At 41.8% G+C, this 27,013-nt stretch overlaps 1 protein-coding gene across 1 annotated transcript in view; it reads left to right on the plus strand.

Moving 5' to 3' along the window:
- The window catches only part of OXCT1 (3-oxoacid CoA-transferase 1), an 88,141-nt gene extending 75,544 nt beyond the window's left edge, over positions 1–12,597 (plus strand). The window contains exons 15-17 of the mRNA XM_084278730.1: positions 3,955–4,035; positions 5,772–5,873; positions 12,230–12,597. Coding sequence (XP_084134856.1) covers positions 3,955–4,035; positions 5,772–5,873; positions 12,230–12,265 — 219 coding nt within the window. The 3' untranslated portion in view covers positions 12,266–12,597. The remainder of the gene's footprint in view (positions 1–3,954; positions 4,036–5,771; positions 5,874–12,229) is intronic.
- The last annotated feature ends 14,416 nt before the right edge of the window (positions 12,598–27,013 follow it).

The raw sequence follows: 27,013 nt of genomic DNA on the forward strand, positions 1-27,013 counted from the left end.
CTATACTGAATTTCTTGTTACTGTGGAATTTGGATAAGGCCTGGAGTCCACACACAGTATAGTTATTCATGCTCTTAAACGTGCTATTACCAATATATTTTTCCAGTAGTGTTTGGAAGTTGTTTGAGTGGTTTTTTGTCAGTAGGAATACTGAAACCTGAAAAAGATGGAAGCCATATTTTGGCATATGTATACATAAGTAGAGCTCTTATGTACACAGGGTGCCTGGTCTGCACTTCTGGAGAGCCAGTTACAGGCTTTCATAAGTTACTGCTACTTAGTGAGAAAACAAAATTAAACTGTGTACATGATTTTTCATTTTATTCTTATTTTAAAATGGAAAATATTATTGGCGTTCTTTCCTCTCACCTAGCCTCCTTTTGGGGTCTTCATACTGCTTTTTCATGTTTGCCCAAAAGTGGAGATGATGTAATATGGAAATCTAATAGTTGGAAATCAAAACCCACCTTTTAAGTTTTCAGGTGCTCCTCTTTTTTTATTTCATTGTTTGATTGTTTGGGGTTTTTTTAATACACAATCAAAAACACCTGTGAGACTGGTTCTGAAGGTCAGAGATCTTTTATTAGTGTGACTGCTTCTTATAGTGGTGATTTTATATTCATGGGTTTTTTAATTCTTTACACCAAAGACTTTCTTACGAACTTCCTGCGCCTGTGTCTGTGTATCAGAGGAGCAATCTTTCACCCTGCTGAAAGCCCAGAGTGCTACTGAGTGAAAGAAATGCCTGCATGTGCTGTGACGGCTGGCTTTTGAGTATAGGGACATTTTTGTCATCTTATTCTCCATATAATAAGAAATGTATCATTAGATGCCAAAGTCTTCTGTAAATCAACAGCAGTCAAGATTTGATGGGTGGAAATACAGTGGAAGGCATGGGATATACGCGGTACCTTTAGTAGACGTGTTCAGGAGTTGCTACAATAGGTAGCTCTTGCAGTCAGTTTACTCTGATTTGTGATCTTGTGAAGGATCTTTTAATCCTTTTCAAGTTTCCTTTGTATAATAGTAATGGCTTGTTAAACATTTAAATAAGATTTCTAAGAGTTTAAAAGTGCACAGGCAATGGGAATAGGCTGAGTCTTGCAGTGCAGGCAAAACAGAATGTATGCTTAATTATGAGGGTGAATCTAGTACCTGTCAGCACAAATTATCAAAGAATTTTGCTCTTTTTAAACTCTTCTATGCAGTATATTAGAAATAAAACTAAATACAGTCTACCCCAATGTATTTGCATTTTAACTAATTATTTTTTTACATGTAATGAAGACTTAAGAGGTACAGAAGGAAGATAACAGAACAGGAAATGAGTTTTATAGAACACTCTTCAGCAACGTAAAAATACACAAAATAATAAGGGCATGGAGAAGATGGATACAGAATGGCTGTCACTGCCTCTAGTAGGGAGGGCTATAATTGAAATTAGCAACCAGCATGTTTAAAGCAACAAGAAACATTTTTCACAGCCAGCTAATGAAGTTGTGGTGGGTCAGCAGGATGAGGCAGGAGCTTGAAGAATTAAGTCTATAGGAAAGGGACTAAACATTTTGTGAGGTTAAGTTCATCAGTGACAATTAAATAGCGTTGCCCAGAAGCAGTCTCTAGCTCGGGATATCTGTACATCACAGCATGTCAGGAGCCAGGAGGGCCTGTCTGTGGAAGAGTGACTCAGTATTTACTCCACATGCTTAGGCCACAGTGAGACACTTGGCAAATGGACCTAAAGTCTTATTTTTTTGGTACTTAACTTTTTTTTTTTTGCTAAATTACTTTTTTTTGTATATAACCATAGAATGGAAGGGGGTTTATTTAATCTCTACACAGTCACTGTGCGTATGTGCTTACAAATACTAAATATTGCTTAAGGTAAATAAAAGTCAACTTCTTGCCCCCATGCCATCGTTGACATGTTTTGCAGAACAGTAAAGTAATGGCTGATAATTGTTCCGTGTTAAGAAACACACCATTCAGCAAAACAGAGTGGAAAATAGTGTCAAGCACTTGATTTGTATGTGACCAAAACATGGAGTATCAAATTAAAAATTAACTCGATTCTTGCACTGTGAGTAGTTCTGATTTTAGTGTGTTGTGGAAGATTAAAGACATTTTCGTTCTTCAACAATATAATTTTTTACTGAAAGCAGACTGAAGCACCTTAAGGTTTTATGTATCTACACGACAGTCTTTTCCTTTATCTGAACAAATCCTGTATGAACTCAGATGGTAAAAATTCATGCAGTTCCATTTGGATTCCCGTTCTGATAGTGGCCTGATGGATGTATTCCAAAAATCACCTTTAATACTGACTGGTAATACAGTAGTCTTCAGTTCTAGTGTTAAGAAGCTGGAACATATCCATTCTGAGTCACAGATGCCATTCAAGCTGTCATCTTCGCAATCCAGTGCATTTCAGTCTCAGTTGGGTACCAAGAGGAGACACTTCATTTCATGTGGCTGAGAAGTATACCTGATATGTTGCTGAGGATATTACAAATAGCACAGATTAATCAGGGCTCTTAGGCAAAGTGTGCAGGAAGGTCCTTGAGATGGGCAAGATAAGTAGATCAATTGAAAGTAGCACTGTCACAAGTCATTATTATCATTAAGAGTGAGTGAGTTTCATCAGAGTAGTTGCCTTGATACCAGATGACCAGATGTGGATCTTTGCTAGTATAATTACAGTTAAAATGAAGAAATAGTTCCTTTCAGAAAAAGATAAATTCTAAAGTACATGGATTGCTCATTTTGTTATTACTCAGGACTGAAACTGGCTGAGAGGTGGTTCCTGAGTTTATATTAAGCCTTAAGGCAAACTGACAATTGTAAATTTAAAAAGTATTGCATTCAGATGGCTAAATGGGACATGTAATACTCTGAGAGTTTCGAAATCCATGGCTGAAAATTGATAATTAGAGAAAAAGTAAAAGCACGTGTTAATGGGAGAAATGTGCACTTAATGCTACCTCTGTGAAACGCCTACAAACACTGACTAAAAATGTAATGATCCATCTCTTCAATATCCATTCAGAACTCTTGCAGCCTACGTTCGTTTAACAGGATCTAAAGTAATTTGTGAACTCCTGTTAAAACATTGAAGTAAAAAAAGAAGTGGGAAAAAAAAGAGGTGTGGGGGGGGAAAGCCTCACCACCCAAACCTTACATGTCCAGCTTCATGTCAGAAGCTACGTCTCGTTAGGTAGCATTTTTCCCAGGATTTAGAGTAGCTGGCATTTGAAGCCCCAGAAAAAACAAGTACCTTAAATCCTCTTTTGTGTACATACTTTATTCTCTACTATTTTGCATGCTAATTTGTTCTAAGCCAGACAGAATGTGACTTCTGTGTAGCACTTGAAGATGAGCATATCATGCTCATCTTTTAGTCTGCTTTTGGACTTTTCTGGAGAGGTGGAGGAAATAGGAATTCAATGTGGGTAAGGAACTGATTTTACTATTTTCAGAGCATGACTATACACTTGAGCCCTGGAGATTTAAAATGTCTGTGTATGTGGCTGATCCTGCACATACTGTTTGTGTTAAAGTATAAGGCAGAGAAGTGTCATGCCTGCAATGTCTTTCCTTAATTTTTCTCCTTTATGTGTCATCAGTGAGGGTCCATGTATCTCTTATCCTCACGTTGTAGCAGGAAAATTATTAAGCAGAAGTATGCAGAGCTTCTGCACTCAGGATGCCACTCTGTGGTACAGTGAGATTCCTATTAGTCATCTCTCTGTATGTGGGATTTAAGTAATAACTGTCCCAAGTTGCCAAAGATGTAGTCTGCCATGGAACTAGATGCGGAGAGTGTTCCGAGTACAGTGAATGTTTCAGTAACAGCAAATGGCTACAGCTGTGATTTTCATATTTACGTATTTGAATTCTGAGTAAGTTATGTTGGTTTTTTTAAATTAATGTGTGTCTTTATATTGTTAAATGCAGGGAAATGTCCATAAGATCTTGGAGAAATGCAATTTACCACTTACTGGGAAACAATGTGTAAACCGCATCATTACAGAGAAGGTAAAGTATTTTTCTTGAATCCCCATCAATACTTCCCTCCTCTATCCCTAGGAAGGGACACTCAGTGAAAGTAGTAAACCTTACTAAAAATGAAGAATGTATTTAGTATCTGTTGCCAATGAAGGGCACAGATGCCCTTAGAGTTATATTCCAGAGATCTAGGGGCTTGTGTTTTTTCTTTTAAAGCTTTCGCCATTGACATTTAACATACTGGACCATATTCTTAGACACCATCAAAAACACACATGAGAAATATGCAAAGTGTGTGTACTTATTTTTCCTAAAGTATATCCTCAAATACAGGAATTCCTAAAATCCTCAAATACAGCTGTAATCATGGCTCTTTTTTTTTTCACTCCAACAAAGCAAATGTGTGTCATGTATGTGTCAGGCAGTTGCCATCTTCCTTGGTGTGCACTGTGATTCTGTCAGAGAAACACAAACTGTATCTATAGTAGGTCTTAGATTTTTCTGTCCTTGATGCCATTTGTGAAGCAATTTCCAGTGCAAGTGCACGTATCTGATATTGCTGAAGCTCAAAGTACATTAGTGGATCTTTTCAGCAAAGGGTAAGTGACTTAAGGTTTTTGCTGTAATTGTACTCCTTTTATTATCCATGTTTACTTTTTTAAAGGCTTAGAGTAGTCCATCTGTAAGCCATCTATCATGCAAAGTAGAATGCATCAAATGTGCTGATGTAGAATTTGATTCCTCCTGGTGATGTATTGCTACTGTAATTTAAATTTTTTTTCTCCACAAAGCAAGGGAAAATAGAAGAAAATGTGGAAGTTTTTCCAGTCTTCTACTAACTAGCCACATAAATATGTAAGGTATGAGAGGAAACGAGGACTGATAGAAAGCAAAAAAACAAGCAGAAATTTCTCAGAGTCACCACTTGTCCAATCTGTTTGCTTTATTAAGAGATGACCTTAAGACTTTAAGTCCAAATTCCACCAGTCTTTAGCTACTGACTTTTTTAAGGAAAATTACTATAGACCTTATGGTTTCCTTGGCAACTAGCTTGCAACCTATGTATGTCCCTCTGGTAAGCACCATTAAAGTGCACATCATTTTACAGGTGGTTTTATTATTTGATGCTCTTGTGAGCCTTGGAATTGGAAAGCATATCTTAAGAAGATATCAGAAAGAACAGCCTTTGCTCCTTCAAGAACATCTGCCCAGGTTTTCTGTTAAAAATACAAGAAATCTTGTCTTCCACTGCTAGTTTCTGCTAATACTAAAATTTGCATTGGGTGTGCAGTAGCTGTTGGAGAAGTTTGTGATGTGACAGAGCCGACGAGCCTCACTGTAGCTCTCTACTGACCTTGAAAAGAAACAGAATAATGTTCTTTTCCTATTTTCATTCATGATCTCTTGATGAGCAGTTTCTTACAGCAAAGACCATCTCAGCCTGTCTGTTGGACCTCCCAGTTCTTCTTACTAGACTGGAGCAGGTGGCATGGTTCTCATTCCATGCAGTGAAGAACAGTTGTATGTTTTTCCCACAAAACTAACACATCTCACATTTTATATTCTTTCAGGTATGAATACATGTAACAGAAATCGCTTTTGGCCAGTCAGAAAAGTGAAAAGCAAAACCAATTAATAAAGACACCTTTTATTATTGAGGGAATGCTGCCTACTTCAGCACACCATTTTGTACAGTATTACTACTTGCAGCCTCATTTTCTGTTCTGATAATAAAAAACTAATTGCGTGCTCTTTGAACCTGGCAGGCTGTATTTGATGTGGACAAGAAGAAGGGGTTGACCCTTGTGGAAATCTGGGAGGGACTGACAGTGGATGATATCAAGAAAAGCACTGGCTGTGATTTCACAGTAAGTCATTTTACAAACAAGTATGGTTAGTTGGCTGTCGGAACAAATACTCTCCACAAATGCTCATCACACGAAGATGTGTTGGTGCAGTAAGTTTCCTCCTTAGAGGTGTGAGGGCTGGGTGGATGGGTAGATGACCCATGGGATTTGCAATGAAAATAATATAATTGAGGGCTTATCTAGTGTGATCATACTGGAAGCATTAGAGAACAGAAGAAATGGAGAAATGACTAGGAGTAAAAGGACAAGTGTGGAAAGAGAACTTTTTTGATGTTTGGAAGCGGGGAGCTGATTCCTATCTGAGAAGTGAATGAGTATTTATTTTTCCACTGTATAAGTTAGTTTACCTAACTCTGTTGCTAAGTTTTCATTCTATCTTTAGATGGGGTTGTGAGTCTTCTCAACAGTGGTGACCGCACATCCCCTCTGTGTCACTAGTGCTCATCAGTTAAATTCTCTACTGTTGTTTTCTTTGCTTTTTCTCTCCTGTTGCCTTTTACAAATGAAACTTAGGCTCTGCATTAATCCAGAAGGCCTTTTGACCTTCATATTCATTCTTAAGTCTCACTTAATGCTGACACAAAACTGGCTTATTAATGGAAAGCTGCATTGCAGTAGCTGACTGTGTGTAAGTGATGGGTAACAGACAGTTTCTTCCTGGCCTTCTCCTTCAGGCACATTACAAATTTTTTTCTTCTGTGTTCTGCAGTCTTTTGGGGCAGGTCAGCTCTCCTTTGGCAAGGACAGCAAGTATGGTAGTGTACAAATTGTGCTGTAAAAATAGTTGGGGAGTATTGGTAATGAAGTGCAATAGTCTTCCTCTTTGCAGAGGTTCGTGGCAAGGCTAGGGCACATAATTGAAAGATTGCGGAGCAGTTAGTATGTGAAAGAGTTTGTTATTAAGGCTTAGAGCACAGTATTGGCAGTAAGTAAAACTTCCTGAGCAGTAAGCCTCTGGAATTTCATTAATTTCCTGTGTCTGTATGGGAGCATTTCTGGTAACTGGTATGATAGTTCATGGTTTTACTGGAGGAGTTTTAAATAAAGGGCTGTTCACTTCTGAAATAAGTTAATTTACCTGAAAAAAGTTGTTCTGTTAAAGACAAGTGACCTGGTATTGCAGAGTGCAGGAAACTGCTACAAAATCATTTTGCTCCATTATTTATTTTCCATGTGACATTTTATGGAAGTCATTATTATTTTTTAATTTGCAGTGGAAGCAGCTTTCCATATTCAGCAATTCTGTCTGCAGAAGAAATTATTCATTCAACTTCTGACTGTGATTTAGGAAAAAATGATCAGGGGTTTTTTTTTGAAACTTAGGTAATGTCAGGACTACTTTTTCTTTGGCTGATGAGCCAGCATCCAAAATTAAAACATAAAAATGACCTCGTAGATTTGCATCTGTTGCAGTCAGTCACTGTTTTGTTCTTGCCTGTTTGATTTGGGGATTAGCTTCATGATGTATTTGAATGTGCCATGTTTAGTAAGCATTTAAATAGACTTAACCTACAGGAAAGGACTTTTTTTTTTTTTTTTAAGAAGACACCATCCTTATGTGTTCCAAACCTGCCGGTTTTCTTTTTGGTGCAGGTGACATAAATATATATTTGAGCATGTGTTACCCAAAGTAAAGTCCAGCAGCCTACGCTCAAGGCAGCGAAAGCAGAAGCAGCCAAAGACTTCAGAGAAAGAAGTGATAAGCTCAAAATGATGGGCTATGAGATCAAACTTTTGCAGCAACATGGGGGATGTAATAGGGCAGGACTGTTAGTACCAAATAAAAGATTAGCACCACCCACTGTCCCTTAGTGCTTTCCTGTAAGTGCCACAAAGAAGTAGTATAAATTTTGAATCTATGGGGTAGCCTGAAGTTGGCAATTGATACTGCAGCAATGCAGTGTCTGGGTGCCTGGGATCTGTCTCATGGGGATCAGGAGGGGCCACTTCACGAGTGGCACTTGCTAGCTTTCCTGAAGGCAAACTCCACTCAGCTGCCGTGACCACACATGAAATCATGAGCTCCACTGAAGGAGCTGTGGGCATGAAAAATGTAGATGCTGCTTGGTTTGTGCACTTTCATATACTTAGCTTGAAAGCAGGCAGCTTGCATAAATGCTTGCAAAGTAGTGCTTGCTTGCAAAGCATGTACCTCTGCAGGGTAGTGTGGGGGCCACTGTTACCTCCTGGTTGGTAATTCCAGAAGTGCTTGAAATCTCTGTAGCACTACCAATGGAAAACATGATCTGTAATGATTTGTGTGTTTAAAATTGTGGCATGGATGAGCACTAGTTCTTTCTACATTTTTTTTTTAAATCCACCTCTAAAGAATGTTTCCAGGCCACAGTGACACAGTCCTCTCCTTGAAATCCTTACCAAAACTTATACAGACATCTGTGACAGGAAGACTGGGTCAATGTTGCATAATATTGGACCCTTGATGGTCTGATTTTCATATTCAGTGAACATCTACAGCTTCTTCACTTAGTTTTGGAGTTGAAATAATAGAGATTTGAGCATTGTGGTAGGCATTTGTTCAGAAAGCAGCATCCTCGGTCCTTTTTTCCCACATTTCAAGACTCTACCTCAGGCTTGCAAGAGTAACAGTTGTGTTTGTGATTATTTATGTTCACTGAATGAGACATCTTGTTCTTGTTTATGTTGATGACAGGAACTTTAGTGCTACTGTATTGCTACAGTAAAGGCAGCTTTTTTTGACTGTATATTTTGCTAGTTTGAAACAGAACTAATGGGTGGAAAATGAGGAGTCAACCCTTTTCTAGTAACATTTTCAGTGAATGCAGTGAGTGATCTAAACTAAAGCAAACATCTATCCATGCTCGTTACAAGTGAAATTTTAAGGGGTGGCTGCACCTTTGTATATAACTGTCTCTCCCCATGCAGACTACCTGTTTTGGAGAGAACTTTATAGCCTATATGGATTTCTTTGAGACAGATTTGGCTACGCAGCCTCATTTTCACAGGCTGCTTACTTACTTGGAAAAACATCTCCTAAAGGACATTTGCAACAACAAAATGTCAAAGGAAACGTGATTTAGAGTTAACAATCTTCGCTCTACACTGGTATCACATAAAAAATAAACAATTTGCCCTTGATTTTCCTGTGCTGTGAAGACAAAGTGCTGGCTTATCTTGCATGCTTAAATCAGATTTGCTGTAGCCTAGCATATAGATCACCGTGGCAGGTAATCTGTTTGGGCTTATACTGGTTTATGTTGTTGGTGAGACCATGAGAGAAAGGACTGAGAACCATACTTTTGCAGTTGTATTTCATTATAAAAATAATCAGAATCAGACTGTCTGGCTAAAAAGTCTTCATCCCCTCCCCTTATTTTTCTTAATATAAAAGCTCAGTTTTACCAAATGGTCTTGAAAGATAACATGGGGCTTAGGAAGAGCATCTGCCAAGGAAATGTTAGGCAGCTGAATAGCAACTGAATAGTGTATGTTTAGAAAGAAATTGATGGTCCAAGTTCAAGACAGTGAGTACAGAATAATAGAGGAGAAGATTTTGTTTTCTGGAAGTACATTTTCCTCTGAGGAAACAGGCTGTTGCAGGATTGAGTCCATTTTTAAATGGATGTTGTGGTTTTTCCTGATCAATCATCCCCACTGCAAAAGTCACATTAGGAACAGAGTTTTGTACAAAAGGTGATTTTGGCATTGTGGTTTGCTTTTAACTGCAGTTTCAAATAATTGGGAGTTACTAAGACATAGGCAACTTGTAGAATTTTAACAAATATCCTAACACTGGCCATTTGTATATTTTTTTTGAGGAGCTGTTTTTACATTATTTAATGATAACTTGCTTTTTGCACACATGGTAAAATCATTAAGACTCAGCATCATTCAGAATCAGGCCTTGAAAGAACTTCTTGCCATAAAGAAATGTAATGAAATGAGCATAGGGCTGTTGACACAGCTGAAAAGGGTACATTTGAGTTGGAAATCAGTCAAAAAGCTTGAACTGCAGGGAGTCCCTGAGAGCATCCCTGACGTTCTCTTGCCAGTTGAGAGACTGTGTATGGGACTGCCCAGGCAAACTCCTCCCAGCACACCTACCTGTCCAATGTATTTTGAAGCTTCCAAGATAAGCAGTTCTTCCTATAAGTGAAACAATATTAAGAATGTGTTGCTTAAGAGGAACTGTAAGAAAAGTAGAAGCTCTGCAGCTGTGTACTGCAAAGTAGCCTTCACTGAGCACATTCAGCCCTTTATCAAATGCTGTGCACAGGGTGTTACCAAATCAACTCCTCTGGGATTTAAAGCAGAGGTTTCAGGGGACCTTCCACATTTCAGCCTTGATTACTCCTCGTTTTCCAAGCTCAAACCATCCTATTTGTTACATTAGCATTTTTCTGCTTATTTAATCACATTTTATTTAGAGCAAACAGCTTTTTATGGGCCAGTTCTGAGTGGTGCTGGACTCTCACCACCTCTTGTTATCTTCAGCACTCATGGGGATCTCACCCTTTCTGAGTGGTACACGCAAGTGACCGCTATTAGCATTGGGTGTGCAGGCATTACTTTTAACATCATATGCTCACTCAAATGTGAAGCAGTTGAGGTTTTGATGGCACTAAAATCTATGACAGCAGAAAAACAATAATCTTGTCCTGTAGCTGTCTGTTGTCATTGTTTGCAGAATACAGATTTTAGTGGTGCTACCTTCATCCTCCAGGTTTTGCCTTTACTTCAGTAGAACCATCCCTGAGTGAGGCAGAAATAGGCCCAAATTAGGTGGCACTTGGAGTCAGAAATGTTGAAACATTTCTGGAACTAGTCTAGGAATGTTGATGGGCTCAGGGAGTTTCTCCAGCTCCTCTACAGTTGTACCTATTACATCCTAGTTCACACTCAGTTTTGAAAAATCAAACAGTTTCCATCCACTGGAAACGTTTCATTAGCACTTGATAGAGTAGACACATTCTTCATGAACTAAGCTTAGGAACTGTTTTTCATCCTGAACAAGTAAGATCACATGAGTTACTTTTGATCTTCATCCAGTGGCACCTGTTTAAATAGGGCTGGGAACAGGAGATATTCAAAGAGGCTTGGATCTTCTGTGGAGAGCTTTTCCTCAGGGTATTCGTGTAGACTTGCAGTCAGGGTTCAAGCAAATGTGAACCGTTGCTACTCTTCAAAGTCTGCTCTGTATTGTTCCCATTTACCCCATCTAGTTTCCTGTTCAGACTTACTGTGTTTTATTTTTGATGTGCTGGATATCTTCTAATGTCACAAATTGATTTTTACAAGTGTATGGAATTAGAGTAGTAGAAAACATAAGTGTGTCCTCACACAGAAATGAATGTGAGTGGAAAAAGGCAAATTTAAATTTAAAAAAAGTAAAATTAGAAGTGTTAAGCTGTATCATCATCAAACAAACCAAATTAATGTGAATGGAAGTAGGCAAATTTATAAAAATAGGTAAAATTGGAAGTATCAAATGTATCATCAAACAACTAACCCAATGAAAGGTATAAATGTACTATAGGTACATTATGCATGTAATAGTCATATGCATTTGATTGTATATCCCCTGCTCACGAGCATGTTCCAGAACTCAGTTGATTACTTCTGGACAGACCCAGCACTGACAGACTTCATCCTGTCTCCTGGTGGGTCATGAGGAAAAGAATGGATTTGTCTATTGAGCAAAGAAGGGAAAACATCAGTTTGAGACTCCTCAGCATGCTTGTCTTCATACTGCAGTGGCGATTCAGCTGAGTGTAATCTGTTCTGCTGCCTCTTCATCATTCAGTGCGTTGATACAGGAATGCAAACGGATTAGCAGGTGATGGCTGGAACTGTTGCCCATCTGCAGCTCTCTGCCATAATGCTGTTCATGGCAAGTGCAGTCACACTGTACACAAACCAAGACAATTTATGGGCCAGCGCGTGAACTAAGCCACAGCCCATTTGTTAGTTACGTTCCTGCAGCATCCCGTATGCTGTGTAACTGAGGAGCTGCCTCACCTGAGTTCAGCTGTCCCTCCTGCTGGCATTGGATGCCACCTGAGAAGACCTTGGCCAGTACAGCCCAGGCGAGTACAGGTTCAGCTGCCCAAGCTTAATCTGCTTGCATTCTTAAATCAATAACCCAACTCAGAATAAATGCAGTTTAGAGGCTGGGTACTAGCACCAACAGATCTTGTATTCCAGCATCAGAAAATCTAGTAGTGGGAGTGTTTATCTCTGAAATACTGCAAACATACCAGTTTAAGTAAATACAGTGTTTCAAGTCTTCAGTGGCATGATAGAGGTGGAAGTGAACAGTGGGTTGTACTGCTATATCTGTATGCCAACTGTTGTGTTTTTTCCCTCCTTTTTGCTAGGTTTCGCCAAAACTGATACCAATGAGGCAGATTTAAACGTGAAATACAGACTGGGCTCAACCTGCCAGAAGGCTTGTTTCCAAGTGGGAGCTCAGTGAAGAGAAATGGATGACTGTTTTGCAATGTTACTTTTTCTTTTCTTTTTTCTTTTTATTTCTTTTCTTTTTTTTTCCCTTTTCTTTTTTGTTTTTTTTTTCCTTTTTTTTTTTTTGGTAAGGGCTTTGTAAGTAGTTTCCAGATAGTTAAACTCTGACTGTGACTATCAGCCTAAATGGATGGTATTTTACTTTCATAACATTACCAATTTAAATGGAACAGTGAATTTATTCCCTATATTTTAAACAATATTATACTAAAATGTTAATGAACGTGTTGGAGCTCTGTGATCCATGGGGTCCCTTCCAGCCATGCCATTCTCTGATTCTGTGATTGTCAAAAAAATGCCTTGTAGTCTCTCTGCCAAATACTACGTTTTTTACACAGATTCAGGAAATGACCACACAAAGGTATGATTGTCTCTGCTTTTCCTTACATCATTAACCTTACAAGTTACTCCACTGCTTTGGAACTGTGGCACATGCCACGTACATTCTCCTGTTCAGGTGTGGAGTTTTTTTCTGGAGTGGTCTGTAGCAAATGAACACAGCTGTAAAGAGGCATCAGGAATATGAACTTTCCTTTTCCTGAAATTTTTGATGTGTGTGACAAAACTGCTTAAACCGGTGGAAATAACTGGGTCCTTAGCCCTGAATGTGTCTGCTGCTTCCCCGGTGTGTGTCTGTTGGTGTTAGGAAGCCCACACCTCCCAGAGTCCAACTCTGACCCTCTCTGTTTAAATCATATAATGGGGATAATAAACTAGAATGGGGATACTATGAAGGAGGATTAAACAGTGCAGACAACTGGTAGCTGCACAACTGTCCCGAGTGAACTGCTTTTAGTTTCCTGATGTGATTCTTCTGCCCAGCTCCCACTCAGAGGCAAATGGAGATTGTTTCTGGAGTGAGGTCTGCCGTTCCAGTGTAACATAGAGAAACAGAAGTGGAAGATTCTTTTGAAGGGAATACAGTTGGTTTAAGGGTACAAGCAGTAAGCATGCACCACTAGCTGATAAAGACATTGGCAAAAAAAGAGTTTGGAATCCAGACTCGTGATAACTAGAATGAACAACATCAGACAATCAAAATGAGAAGTCATTCTCTCATACTGGTTCTGCTATTTGATAAAGATATTCTTTTCCCTGTTATTAATTACGAAATCACTGTTATTTTTGCAAATAGGTAATATGACAGCATTGGATCTCACATCCCAAATCAGCACAATATGTCTTTATTATACAGAGCATGAATTGACTGGAAATCTGCAGTTACTAAAATACAGTGTTCTCTCCAACTATAATGGTTTCTGTCATTCATGTAAATAGGAAGAAGTAAAACATTTCAGGTAAAATAATTTCTGACATAATGTTTGACATCAGGACTGGAGCAGATGAAGTGACTGAAAAACATGTAAAATATGCCATGTACATGCGATAAGCAGTGTTGGGATATGATATAGAAGGGCATTCTAAAACTAGATGGATGAGTTACCACAGTGTGTGTTGTAGAAGGAATGTAACACATTACTAGGGAATCAGATAGGAAAATCCATCTGTACTTAGCTCCTGTACTAGCTTTTGTACTGCGTTTTTCCAGTCTAAAATAAGAAATGCTTCTTTTTCATGGGCAGGTATAAAATTTGACTTGATCTACACATGAGTTTTACAGCAATAAAATTCTTTTGATTAGAGAGATTATTTTGTTTAGTTGCACTTACTCTAAACTATGCTTTGATAATCTCTTGCCAGTACCAGAATAGGTTATCCTCCTTCCCACAAAGGAATAAAGCACCTTTGTAAGTCTTTGCAAGCACGTTTAGGCTGGTATAAAAGTACTCCCATAATACAGAGTTGTATGACTTGCACTTACGGGTGCTAACGGTAGGTAGGCTTTAATGTAGCCTGAATGCGAAAGCAAGACCTGATCCTGAGCCCATGGGAAGGCAACATGTAGAAAGACCAGTGCTAATTTTATAATAAAACATACAGAAGTGCATGCAACACTTGAAACTACGTTGAACAAAGTGCTTCAGAGTAACTTAACCCAGGGTTAGCACATTAGTTCTTACTGAGCGTTAGTTTTCAACTGTTTTATCTATTTAGGTGTATCCCCTAGGTGTATTCAGTCATTCCAAAGAAGTTACTCTCTTAAAGTTTGGCCATTTCTATTGAGGTGATGTTCTCCTCATGGAGATTTTGCAGATTAAAACTCTCTACAGAACAAAAGTTGATTCTACTTTATCTCTGTGTGAAACAGTTTTGCGTTTGGATAGAGCAGCCCAGAGGCCTCTTCCCCAGTCCCTGAAGATGCTTCAGTGACAATTCTGACCCTTGGGGTGCTGTGCAGAGCAAGAGATGCCTGTCTTTGCCTTCAGGGTCAGGGATGGGTGTAGGGCTATGCTGAGAGGATGGGTGGGATTCCTGAAGGTGTCTTGTCACTCAAAGCTCTAGTAAAGAGTTCCCAGAATGGATGCTGGGTTTAGGGGAGTATAAAAAGTATAATACACAGGAACGGAGTTGCTATTAACTCATCCAGGGAAAAATATATGTATATTTAAATAGCTGGGGAAGTCTTAAAGAAGTCTATATATGAAATGCTGGTCTATTGCAATTACCTATGCTGCATTAGTTGTAGGACTGGTTGATTAATTACAGAGAACATTTCCTGACACATACAAAGTACAGAGGTGTCTGAAGGCAGCGAGTGTGGTGCTGCTTCTGCCATAGAACTCTGCTTTGCTGGCGTACGCACAGAAGCCATCGTAGTCACTAACAGATGGCTGTAAAAAGACTCTCGACCTGATAATGTCAAGGAGTTCAGCATCTTGGTTCCTGAAGCAAAGAATCAGGAACCAAGAACTCCCGAGTTTCAGCTTTTCCAGTTCTCCACTTACTGCCTTGAGAAATGTCACCTGTGCTCTCTGCCTTGTCTCCTGTTGCTGGAAAAGGAGATGTTTTCCTTCCTGCCTCACAGGGATGTTGTGAGGAATAACCAGCTAAGGTCTGTGCAACAAACCTTTCTCTGCAGCTTGGAGATCACACTTGATAAGAGTGCGGAAGAATTCTTAAAGACTGTCATACATGCTAGATATTTATGTGTCTTATTTGTATCAGTGTTAATGCAAGAGAGCAAAAGTTGATACGGTGCTGAAAAATGGGGAAAAAAGGAGAACAGGCTCTCTCCATACACAGCAGTGCTGCAAATACCTGCATGTCACACTTGAATTATTGTTGGTTTTTTTATCTTGAGCACAATAAATTGTGGTAGATTATTGGTATTATTATGAAAATGTAATGTGTCCGCACAACCCAACTGCTACAAGCTGTGACTCCACTTTTCTAACTGATTTTTAAAGCACTCCTAAGTATTTCCCTCTCTGTGGACACAGGTGGGGTTCATGGGTAAAGGTGCACTCCAAGCAGTAGTGCGATGATCAGTATTAACAGAGATGTGAGATCTTCTTGTTTCTCCTGGTTGATGGTTGATGGTTTGCATGAATGTTTATTGGGATGTCACTGAGATCATCCTCTGCTTGACAGCACTTCATAAGGCAAGGACAGTTGATATTCTTTGTCCTGAAGAAGAAGAGATTCTATTATAACATTGGACATATTTCTCTTGATATTTTACTCACTTTTCTCCCTGAAAAAGAAAAAAAAATGAAATATGATATAAAACGTAGATGTACTGTAAGCTCTGCAAACTAAACATCAAAGTCCTTCTATGTATTTCCAAAACAATCAATAAAATAAAGTTTAAAAATCTCATCTTTCACCTATTGTTTCTGTTTTTCATGGTGTACTTTCCTGCCATTAGGAGCAGTGAAAGATTATCTCATGTTCATGCCAGCGTGTCACACCTCAGCACATGCAAAACCCTCAAGGTCTTGGCTGAGAGCAGAGGGATTTGATATACAGAAATAATGAAGTTCAAAACTCAGCTAACAACTGGATTCCCCATCTTCTCTCTTCTCACCGACGTCTCGGTTGGGTCAATCTCAAGTACACTTCCCACATTCATTGTAGTAATTACTTGTTTTTCGATCAGGTTGAATGGTGGGTGGCATATGTAGTCCTTAGAGAAGTGATTTTTTACCTTTTGATTAAAACTGCTGTGGAAGTGATAGCGTTTGAGATATTAATTGTTGATGTTAGTGTGGGGCTGCTCTCTGAAAATAGTACGAGTTGACACACAAAGACATATTCCATTAACCACCTGGTAAATGATAAAAATAGATGACTGCAAAGTGATGAAAATTCTTTTCTGTGGATAGTGGGGTCATCCTTCCATACATGTCATACGGTCATGAGTAAATATGTCATAGTGTCATTTTAGCTTCAGTACCGTTGGAAGGCGGGTGGGTCGATTTAAAGAAAAATGTTGAGGCTCAGAAAACAACCTTGATGATTTGCTCTGAAATGAAACTCCAGTATTTATAGGCATGGTCAAAATCCAGCAGTCTGCCAGCCCAGTGAAGTGGGGTACAAGGTCAGTGCCAAAACCACTGAGATAATAACACCAGCCTTGCAGTGCTGAAGTCCTCTCACACAGATGCAGAAAGTAGAGCTCTGCTCTCACAGAGGAGAAAATTGGTTACAGGCCCGAACAGACTTTTGCTATCTTGTCTGACTTCTGTTGTTGCCTTTTTTACAAGACCCCGCGACATCTTTGATGCTCTGCGGTGTTCTGCACCCCTCTTCTGCCTATGTCCATCTGTTCATGGTGTGTGTGGCAGCTCTTATGGAAGAGCTTCAGGAGACACCTTTGTGGGAACGGGGTGGGCAAAAGAATCTCCTTTCCTGAATGTATTTACATAGCATCAGGTTTTGAGGCTCCAGCAAAGGCGAAAGTAGCTATTGTGTTTGTGTTGCGAAGAATTGCTGTGCCTGGTTTGCATATTTAGAAGTGAGAGCATGGAAGAGATTCTTGCTTTCAAGGCTGATGAGTTTCTCCATCTGCCTCCCACGGTACTTAGATTGTATCCGTTGTACCTTATTGCTGTGGTGGCTTGCAAAAGCAAGCAGAACATTACTTACTTGTGGGAGCGGTAGAGTCTAAACCTAGAATTTCTGTTTCCCTGCCCTTAAAGCTGTCCCCTGAGCATGTGATCCAGAGGAACACTGTTAGGTTTGTGTAAGGCTGTTACAGCTGCTGCAATGCCCGCAGGCACGGCCGCTGCTGCTGTTGCAGTGCTGTGCATCACCACGTTCCTCTCAAACCTGTGCCTGTATGAGGTCCACATGCTGGTGTGTGCCCCCCCCTAACTGCTGAAGGGTCTCTCCAAGCGTGTAGCTTTGTGCTGTTTTCGACACAGAAGTGGCACAGCCCTGGCTCCTTTAAAGAACAGCAACAGTGCTGCTTTCTTTGTGCTAGCCCAGCGAGGAGAGTGTGAAGGTTCAGTTCCCAGCTCTGCCGGGGAAGATTCAGAGCGTATCTTGCTGTCCCAGAAAAGCTGCCATGCCAGGCTGGGCTGGGCTGGGCTGGGCTGGGCAAGCAGCCTGGTGCTCTGGCACCTCAGCAGGGCACGGAGTGGGATTTTCCCTTTTAAGATCAGGTTGCCCAAGTTAATCAAATTCCCTGTAGGGGCCTATGTCAATTCCTTTTGGGTTTTTGGGTAGGTTTCCAAATACTGCCTTGGGTTCTGTCAGCTGGAAACAGATGTCTTGCAAGAGGCACAACCGCTGGAGCTGGTAGGAGAATTAGGTTGCATAAACTGAGCAGAAACGATCTGAAAAGCAAACTTTTATGTTACCCCCCACCCCCCAAAAAAATAAAGGCAAGCCGTAGAAGCAGCACATTGGTACCACCTACAGAAAGTATACATTAATTCTAGGACAAATTCAATCTCATCTGCTTAGGCGGTGAGTGAATAAAGACTATAAATTGGATCTGATGCCCATATCCTGCAAAGCAGTGCTTCTGCCACCCCTTTGGAAAATCTGGCTGTATGAGCAATTAACACTTTCTCTCAGATCTGTCCAAGAATAAAGCAAGCTGTGCAAGGCTCTAGCAGGCAAAGCTGTCTCGTCCAATAAATACAAACTTCAAAGCTATAATCAGGCACTCAGGTTGCCAGTCTTTTCTGCCTAGTCCCATCTTGCTCTTGCTCCAACAGAACCCACCACCCAAGAGCTTTCCTCCTCATGCAAGCCCTAATCCTAAGGGCGTAGCTGCCTTTGCCCGAGGAAGACTGCTCAAACTTCATCAGTCCTCCCAATTGACTGGGCTTGTTCTCGAATGAAGGAGAGAAGGGAGAAACGTGTGTCTGTGTGTCTGCTGACCCATGCCAGTGGGGGAACCGACACCAGATGAGCAGAGCTGGTGTGTGCTGTGCTCGGCAGGGTGGCTGCCAGGGGGCACTGCTTGGTCTGGCTGCTCTCAGCCAAAACGTGGCTGCGAGGGCTGGCATGGGCTGAGATGGTGCTGGGGAGTGGTGTTACAGAGCTACCACTGAGCATCAGCATGTCTGGTTTGCTGGCCTGTTTCTGATGCACTGTTAGCACAATTCCTGTCAGAAGAAAAAAAAAAAAAGATGTGCTGTATGATCCTCTCTCTGTTTTTCATTTCAACTTGGAGATCATGTGGGTGCCTGTGTTTGAAAAATGAAAACAATGCAGCCCTGTGAAGTGGATGCCTCTCTGTGAAATGCTGGGGGCTAGCTAGCCCAACCCTGGAGCGTGGTCGTGGATGCAGGGCTTGCCAGAGCAGGGAAGAAAGTGGCAGGCTTGGACATGGCTCCTCTCAGATCCTAGGTGCTCATCGTCCAGGCTGTGCTTACACAGCCACAGGGGACAGGGCTGCACCACCAGCTAGCTGCCTTGGCTGAGAATGGCTCAGGAATCTTTGGAGCCAGAGGCAGGAGTGAAATCTGGGACTGAAACAGTGCAAGAACCCTTCTCTGCCTGGTGCAGCTGAACTGCTGCTGAAGCTTTTGGATCCATGAGGAGATGCTTCTGATGGTATTGCTGATACTCCCATCTTCTTTACAGGCTATTACTTGCTGATTCTCTGCTGCTGTATTGACTAATACTGACATTTTCAGATTCTTTTCTTCTTCAGATAACCTACAGCATAGGAAGGAAAAAAAAAGGGAAAAAACCCAACAGCATAAATCTGCTTGCTATAAAACTGAAGGATGGTGAAATTTGTCTGCAATAGCATATCCATGTTCTCATTAAGAGCAATTCAGCATTTTTAGGACATGTTAACTGCTGCAGTGAGGAGAAGAGCCTGCAGATGAATATAAAATAAACCACAGCCTCACAAAAACCCATTTATAATATCCAAAATACCTTCCCTCTGTTGTGCAGAAAAGTCATTATTGGTACATCAATGTGGGGCAGTAGTTGCAAAGAGGACACCACAGAGCAGTTTGGGTGTGGAGGTACAAAGCTCATTCAATCCAGAAAAAAATCTTATCCTAACCAGGACAAAACCTTAGAGGCAACATACATTGTCACAGAGAAGCCAAGGAAGGGCAACAACCACTATAGCTTCTCTTCAAAAGTGGGAGAGGTCATGGCCAGTAATTAATTATCCAAATCACTGCTGTTGTGTGTCTCTACATAACAAGCCACCTGACCCTCCGCAAAACAAATCCTCTGAGGACATCAACCAGAGAGCTTGTTTCTATGGGGATTTTCATTGTGCAGCATATGATTTTCACAGTGGAGCTGAGAGGGGTACAGAGACCAGGGAGCAGCAGATGTAAGACAGGTGCAGCAGACGGGGAGCTTGCAGGTGAACGGCACCACATCTCACATCACATCACCGCTGGTCCTGGGGCAGCAAGCCAAGCCGGGGAGGTCACTGCAAGTGATCTAGATGGGATCCTCTTTTGGGTCATGTCTAGAAGCACATTTTTAGTTTAAGCATATCTTCATATCTAATCAGATAAAAGCGTGTGCTTGGGAACCTCCAGGAGCACTGTCTGGGGGGAACGAAGGCCAGAGGGACACAGAGGATGGGCACCCTGGCCTGAACGGGCTTTTGGGCTCCGGCAGAGCACGGCTGGGCAGGACTTGCCAGCGGCTGGGCATTTGCAGCCTGTGCAGGACATACTGCAGTGGGATGGGAGAGTAGGGAAGTGCTGTGCCACACTGCTGCTGGTGTGACAGGTGGGTTAATCCCCATCTTGAAGCCTGAGTGATGCTGCATGAAAAGGGGAGGCACTTCAGCCTTTTTTTTTTGTGGAGATTGTGCATCTTTCCCTGAGATGCTGAGTGTTGACACCTGGCTTGGTTTAGGCACATCTGAAAGCCATCATGTACCACATACAATTTTTCATGTACATGTATGAATATCATGCATCTGTTCTGCTGCATTGGCAGTAGCTGACAATGTTACCACAAAGGGAAACCAGTTCTTGGCACAAGACAATCCTATGCACAGCATGATGCTCTGGCTGGAGCAGAGGTGTGAGGGGGGCGTGTAGATGTTGCCCCAGGCAGTTGAATGCTAGTTAAGCATTAACTACTAAACATCTATCAGAAACAGTGTAGTCACCAGTCCAGGGAGGTGATTGTACTCCTGGACTCAGCATTGGTGAGGCTGCACCTTGAGTACTGTGTGCAGTTCTGGGCTCCTCACCATAAGAAGGACATTGAGGTCCTGGAGCGAGTGCAGAGAAGGGCAACCAGGCTGGTGAAGGGGCTGGAGGGTAAATCCTATGAGGAGCAGCTGAGGGAGCTGGGGCTGTTTAGCCTGGAGAAGAGGAGGCTGAGGGGAGACCTTATCACCACCTATAACTACCTGAAGGGAGGTTGTAAAGAGGTGAGCGATGGTCTCTTCAGCCAGGTGACAGGAGATATGACAAGGGGAAATGGCATGAAGCTGTGCCAGGGCAGGTTCAGATTAGATGTTAGGAAAAAGTTCTTCACTGACAGTTGTCAGGGCCTGGAACAGGCTGCCCAGGGAGGTGGTTGAGTCATAGCCCCTGGATGTGTTTGAAAGACGGGTAGATGAGGTACTGAGGGATATGGTTTAGCATAGGATGGGAATGGTTGGACTCGATCATCTTAAAGGTCTTTTCCAACCTGGTGATTCTGTGATTTTGTGATGTATTAATTTAGTGAGATTGTAGTGTAAGGATCCCTGGATTACTGCTCCCACATGTGAGCTCTCACCACTGAGTCACAATCAATGGTTTAGCCTGTAGCTTTCAAGAATTGAAATGAGTTACACTAAAATATAGAAATAGTAATAATAATAATAATAATAATAAAAAATATAATCTAACAACTGTATTTAATTTGAGAGATTATTTAAAGATCTAGTGAAGAAGGAGTTCAGGAGGAAAAGGGCTCTTTCCATCAGAAGAGGGGTGGCCATCAGGCACAGGGAGGTGATTGTCCCTCTCTACTCTGCCTTCATGAGGCCCCATCTGGAGTACTGTGTCCAGATCCGGGGTCCCCAATATAATAAAGGTGTAGAGCTGTTGGAGAGGGTTCAGAGGAGGGCTATGACAATGATTAGAGGGCTGGAGCACCTCCCCTACAAAGAGAGGCTGAGGGAGCTGGGTTTGTTGAGATAAGACCTCCTTGCAGCTTTCCAGTACCTGAAGGGAGCGTAGAAACAGGAGGGGAATCAACTTTTTAAAAGGGTAGACACTGGCAGGGCCAGAGGGAATGGATTAAAGCTAAAGGAGGGAAGATTTAGATTAGATATTAGAGGGAAATTCTTTACAGAGAGTGGTAATGGACTGGAACAGGCTGCCCGTTGAGGTGGTGGATGCCCCATCCCTGGAAGTGTTCAAGGCCAGATTGGATGGGGCCCTGTGTAACCTTGTGTAGATCCAGGCCTGGAGGTTGGTGGCCCTGCCTGTGGCAGGGGGGGTGGAGCTCTGTGATCCTCGGGGTCCCTTCCAACCCAGACCATTCTATGATTCTATGAAGGGCTCTCCATGACTGTCTTTAGCACTCAAAACTTCATGCATTCACATGGTGCTTCACAGTGGAAAAGGACTTCGGCAAGGGAAACTGAGCAGCAGCCATTCATCTGCGTAATTATGGGAGGGGCAGATAAGAGGAGTCAAGCTCTAATTCCACCACACCTGTTTGCAGGTGAAGCTTTAGACAAGAAAAAACACAGTCTGAGTTAATTATATGGAAGCTTTAAGGTGGGAAATGGGGAAAAAAAAGCTAACTGATTTGCTGGATATATCAGCACCATTGTCTCTGCTGGGGACTGGGGTTACCTGCGTTACAGCAGGAGGAGAAGGTTGAGGTGCCCCATTGCCTGGGCACTGTGCAGTCACACAGGTGAGGGATGGGGGATGGGGGGACAGGAGGAAGGGGGTTCAAAGATGCCTGTAAATGATCCTTCTGGGAATACCCTCACTCACAGAGAGGTAATATCCGAACAGGATGAACCAATGGAAAAAAAGGTCAATTCTTAGCTGGTTTCTGCCACAAAAGCCCAGGACTACAGAGAAGGAAAACCACTATGTCCTTTTAAGTTAATTAGGTTGGTGCTCTAAAATAAGTGTGAATTCCTGCCCAGAGCATAGTTTGTTGGGGTGTGGGCCCTGGGTTTTGTCACTGCCCCCAGCTGTGAGGCTTTAGGTGGCAGGGAGCCAGCACACTCTCACCAGCACCTTTCAGCCAGTTTTGTTGCCATTACTATTTTTTTAAGGCATCACAAAACAATGGAGGCCTCTAAGCATGAAATGGAGTTATGGTAGAGCTGTTATTCATTGCAGAGAGCTCTTGCTTCTGTTTGAGTGGTTCAAGGTAAGATTGCAGAGATATTTGCTAATCCCATCAAACAAAAAAAATCCCTGTGGCTGAGAACCATCTCCAGAAAGCACAGGCAGAGTTGGCACTCCCACGCTGTTCTCCCACAGTTTTCCTTCCCTCATGGTCATATACAAACACTGTATTTGTTTATCAACCTTTGTCCTGTGTGGGGAAAAAAATAAAATCAGATATTTTCTTGGAACAAGAGGGGGATATATATTTTGGGTTTTTTTTTTATCTTTGCTTCCACAGGTGCTAACAGGATAGTCTCAGGGTCCTTGGTGTGTGTGTATCTGTAGGAGTGTGAGATCAAGGGGAAAGTGAATCATGTCACAGTGATACTAAGTGGCATAGGACTAGAAATGCTGCAGTTTAAAGGTAATATAAAATCTTTGTCCAGGTCACTGTCTTGTTACCAGTCTTGGAAAAGGGAGCATGCATCATGTTATGAGCCACAGTGCCTGAAAATCCTGCCATTTGCTGTTGAAGCCACTCAAAAAGAGGGAACAGTAAGGCGACAGCCACACGTTCAACTTCAAGAGTCTCAGAGCTTTTCAGATAGCCAAAGAGCATGAAGTTTGCCAACTAGTACTTTGGACAATGCTAGAGCTGGCAGACCATGTGAAGTGTGGTAGGACATCGTCTGGTTTCAGTAGTGGAGACATGTATTACTCCCCAAGGATTATTTTTGGAAAGTGAAAGTAATTATTTCTGATCACAGAATGGGGAACATGTGTGATGCCAGGGCCAAGGGCACTGATGTAAGCCCAGGGCCAGCACTGCCCCTGGGGCAGCTGTGCCTGCAGGAAGGGACCTTCCGAGGGGCTGGCGGTTGGGGCGAGGATGCTCTGTGGGCTTTTGGTTAGGCTTTGGCTTTTAATCAGGCTCTGAAATAGTCCCCAGAGGGTCTTGTTACAATAGAAAACAAAGGATAACTTGAGAAATATCTAGAACAATCAACTCATTTTAAAATCCGTGTTTTGGAGGGGAGCAGTTCCCATACTCCCAGGTCAGGAGAATGGTTTGTTCATTGCCCATGCCCATGGCTGGAAGAAGACTTGTGAAACCTGTTTTAAAGAAAGACATTTATTTCGCTGGTGGTGATAGTTTTCCCACTGACAGAAAAGTGGAGATTTTTACCTCCTATCTGACAGCATCATTCAAAGTTTGTCCTCTCACTTAACCTTCATATCAACTTTTAATGAGTGTACAGTGGATTTGACCATCTGTATGTTCTCCCTATGAAGTGTTCCTTTCCTAACAAAGTATGCAGTAACTCTTCCAGGGGCGGTGAGCCTGGCACAGTAACAGTTTATTCCAATGCAAACATTCTTTTTGATGAGAGTAAAACCTGCTCCAAGAGAGCAGCCACAATGGATGGCACAGCCTACAGCGGGCTCATTTCTCTCATGTTCATGGCAAAAGGGAATGGGAGAGTTCCACTGGCTGCTCACAATGGAAGTAACCCTGCAGAAATATGTGGGTACACACCTGTTTCTTGGGACTTATGAGGCTGCATTGAGTATCGTGGGGAAAGAGGAAAGGGGTGCACGAAACACGGGGAGAGGCACACATTCCTGAGCTGTCAGCAAGGCAGGTTTCTCACAGAAAATAAACCTTATTTTTTCCCTTATCAAAGCCAAAAGCCTTCAGCCCCCCCAAAACCGTACTGCCTGATTTTGGACCCCAACCTACTTCTGCCATGCTGGGAGCCCCTCAGCAATGGACTCCCCAGCACATGCTTCAGCAGCAAAGAAACCCTCCCCAGGGAAACTGCAACTCTGGAAAAAGCCAGGGAACAAGTATAGAAGGCAAATGATGGGGATTTCAGACCTTTTTTTTCCTTTTAGCAGAGGTCACTGCAGCAGTTGAGCACCCTCCCACCAGCTTTCAGAGCAGCTGGTCCAGGACTCTCCCCCATCACCCTCTGCAGGGCTTCACCCCAGTAAGCTTCTGTGGTTGTGCCACAAAGGTGCTGGTTTCAATCTTTTCTCTCCATGGCCTTTCATGAAATTGTATTATTTATAGTCTGACCATTCACATCATCTTTACTCTCTAACAATAAACTTAACAATGCCTTTGCAAGCCTTTGTTATTTGCTGAATGCTGTGGGGTTCTGTGTTTCTGAGCTAACGAGCACTTTAAAGAGCCTATGATTTGTCTCTGGGGTATGTTATCTTGCTATTAGCAGTAAATAGGGATGTAGATAATGTTTTACATCTGTACCATTAAGAAGGAACAAATTAGACTCTTCCCCAGCCTCTTCCCCTAGCTCACAAATCTTTGTTAACTCCAGGAAAAACAGAATAAAAAATCATTGTTTGTAAAGATACAGACAAAACTCTGCAATTCATATGCTTGTGAATATAACGATTGAATTTTTTAACAAGATCGGTTTGAAATTCAATATTCCTTTTCTTGGGAAAGCTCCAAAATGTTGCTATTTGTTTTCATAGTAAAATGAAAATAAAGTGCAAAACATCAAAGTTTCCTTTACAAAATGAAATAAAAAGCAATTAATTTCAAATCAACAATTTAGGACATTTTGTTTCAGTGGAATACATTTTCTATTTTCAGTAAGGCACAATACAAAATAAAACATGTCAGAATGAAAAGCCACTGAAGAATAAAAAAAATATCAAAATATTCTTTCTCAGGGCACCTGAAACGTTTATTTTCAACTTATTTGCAAAATAAAACAAGCAGCTTCTAGATATTCTCCGGAAAGCTTGACCCTGGCTGGGCAGCAGTTTCAAGTTGCCTTCTTCCCAGCCAAATTCCTGATGCCTTCCTGCAGGCTTTCTCCATGGCAAATGGGAAAGCAAAAGCCAGCAGCAAATAGTTGCAGGCAGTTGAGCCAAAAATGGCTGAGGTTCTCCCTCCCTTTTGCTGGAGACAGTTTCATCAGCTCCCAAAAGGCAAGGGAACAAATGCTTTTTAAAAGTTTTCTTTCCACATTGACAAAGCAACATCTTTTTGGCCTTTTTATTCAGGGTTTTTCCTAAGCACACTGAACACTGTCTCTCTAGACACCAGGAAACACCCCACAGGAAGTTTTTTTGCCTTTCTCTTCTACGCTTGATATTTCCCTGTAAGTTTTTTTCCTTCTTGGAAGCAGTGCCATCACCCAACACTGATGGAAAAGGGCTTGGGGAAACACACTGCCAACCCATTTGCTCACTGGCATGAGAAAACAATTGCAATCCACCACATTTCTTCTTGATTCTTCACCAAGCTCATGTTTGTCCATCTCATAACATATTTGGCAGTGGAATGAACCAGCCCCTCTGATCATGGCAACAGGCTGGTTTGTTTTGTTGGAAACCACCATCAGCACAGAAAGTGAAGGTGTCCAGGGCCAGGAAGACAGCGTTGCTTGCAGATACATCATTTGTGGGTGGTATTTGGAGAAAAGAGCTGTCTTTATCCTACAGGAATAATGAAATAACTTGAGCAAAGCCGTGATTGTGCAGGAAGCTTGGTGCACTTCCAGAAAACAAGTTAGTGTGACTTAGGAGTCCAGGAAACCTGACATTTGGAAAGGATGTCCCCACTGATGGGCACCATGGAGGAGGCTGCTGTGCTTGGGGCAAAGCTCTGCAAAACACAGTGGGCACCTGCTCCCTGTTTTCTCATGTGAATGTAGGTGGGGTTCAGCACAGCCTTGAGGGGACAGGCACCGTCCTGCCCTGCTGCGTGCTATGGCCAGAGACAGAGACTGACATCTCAGCTCATTGTCGCTGGTGATGTGTAGGAAGGTACCTGCTATGGCAATGACCAGTGGGAGCAAACTAAGGTTCCATGTAATATTCATAGCTTTCTTAACTGTTCCCTTCCTACTTTAAAGTGATCTCCTGACATACCGGGCTAATTTTCCTGCGTTGTTTCCCACAGCCTTCCAGTTTTCAATGTTGAAATTCACCTTCTCCTCACTCTGTCTCCACAACAGC

This window comes from Gallinula chloropus (genome assembly GCF_964237585.1).
Source record: "Gallinula chloropus genome assembly, chromosome: Z".
NCBI classification, from domain to species: Eukaryota; Metazoa; Chordata; class Aves; order Gruiformes; family Rallidae; genus Gallinula; species Gallinula chloropus.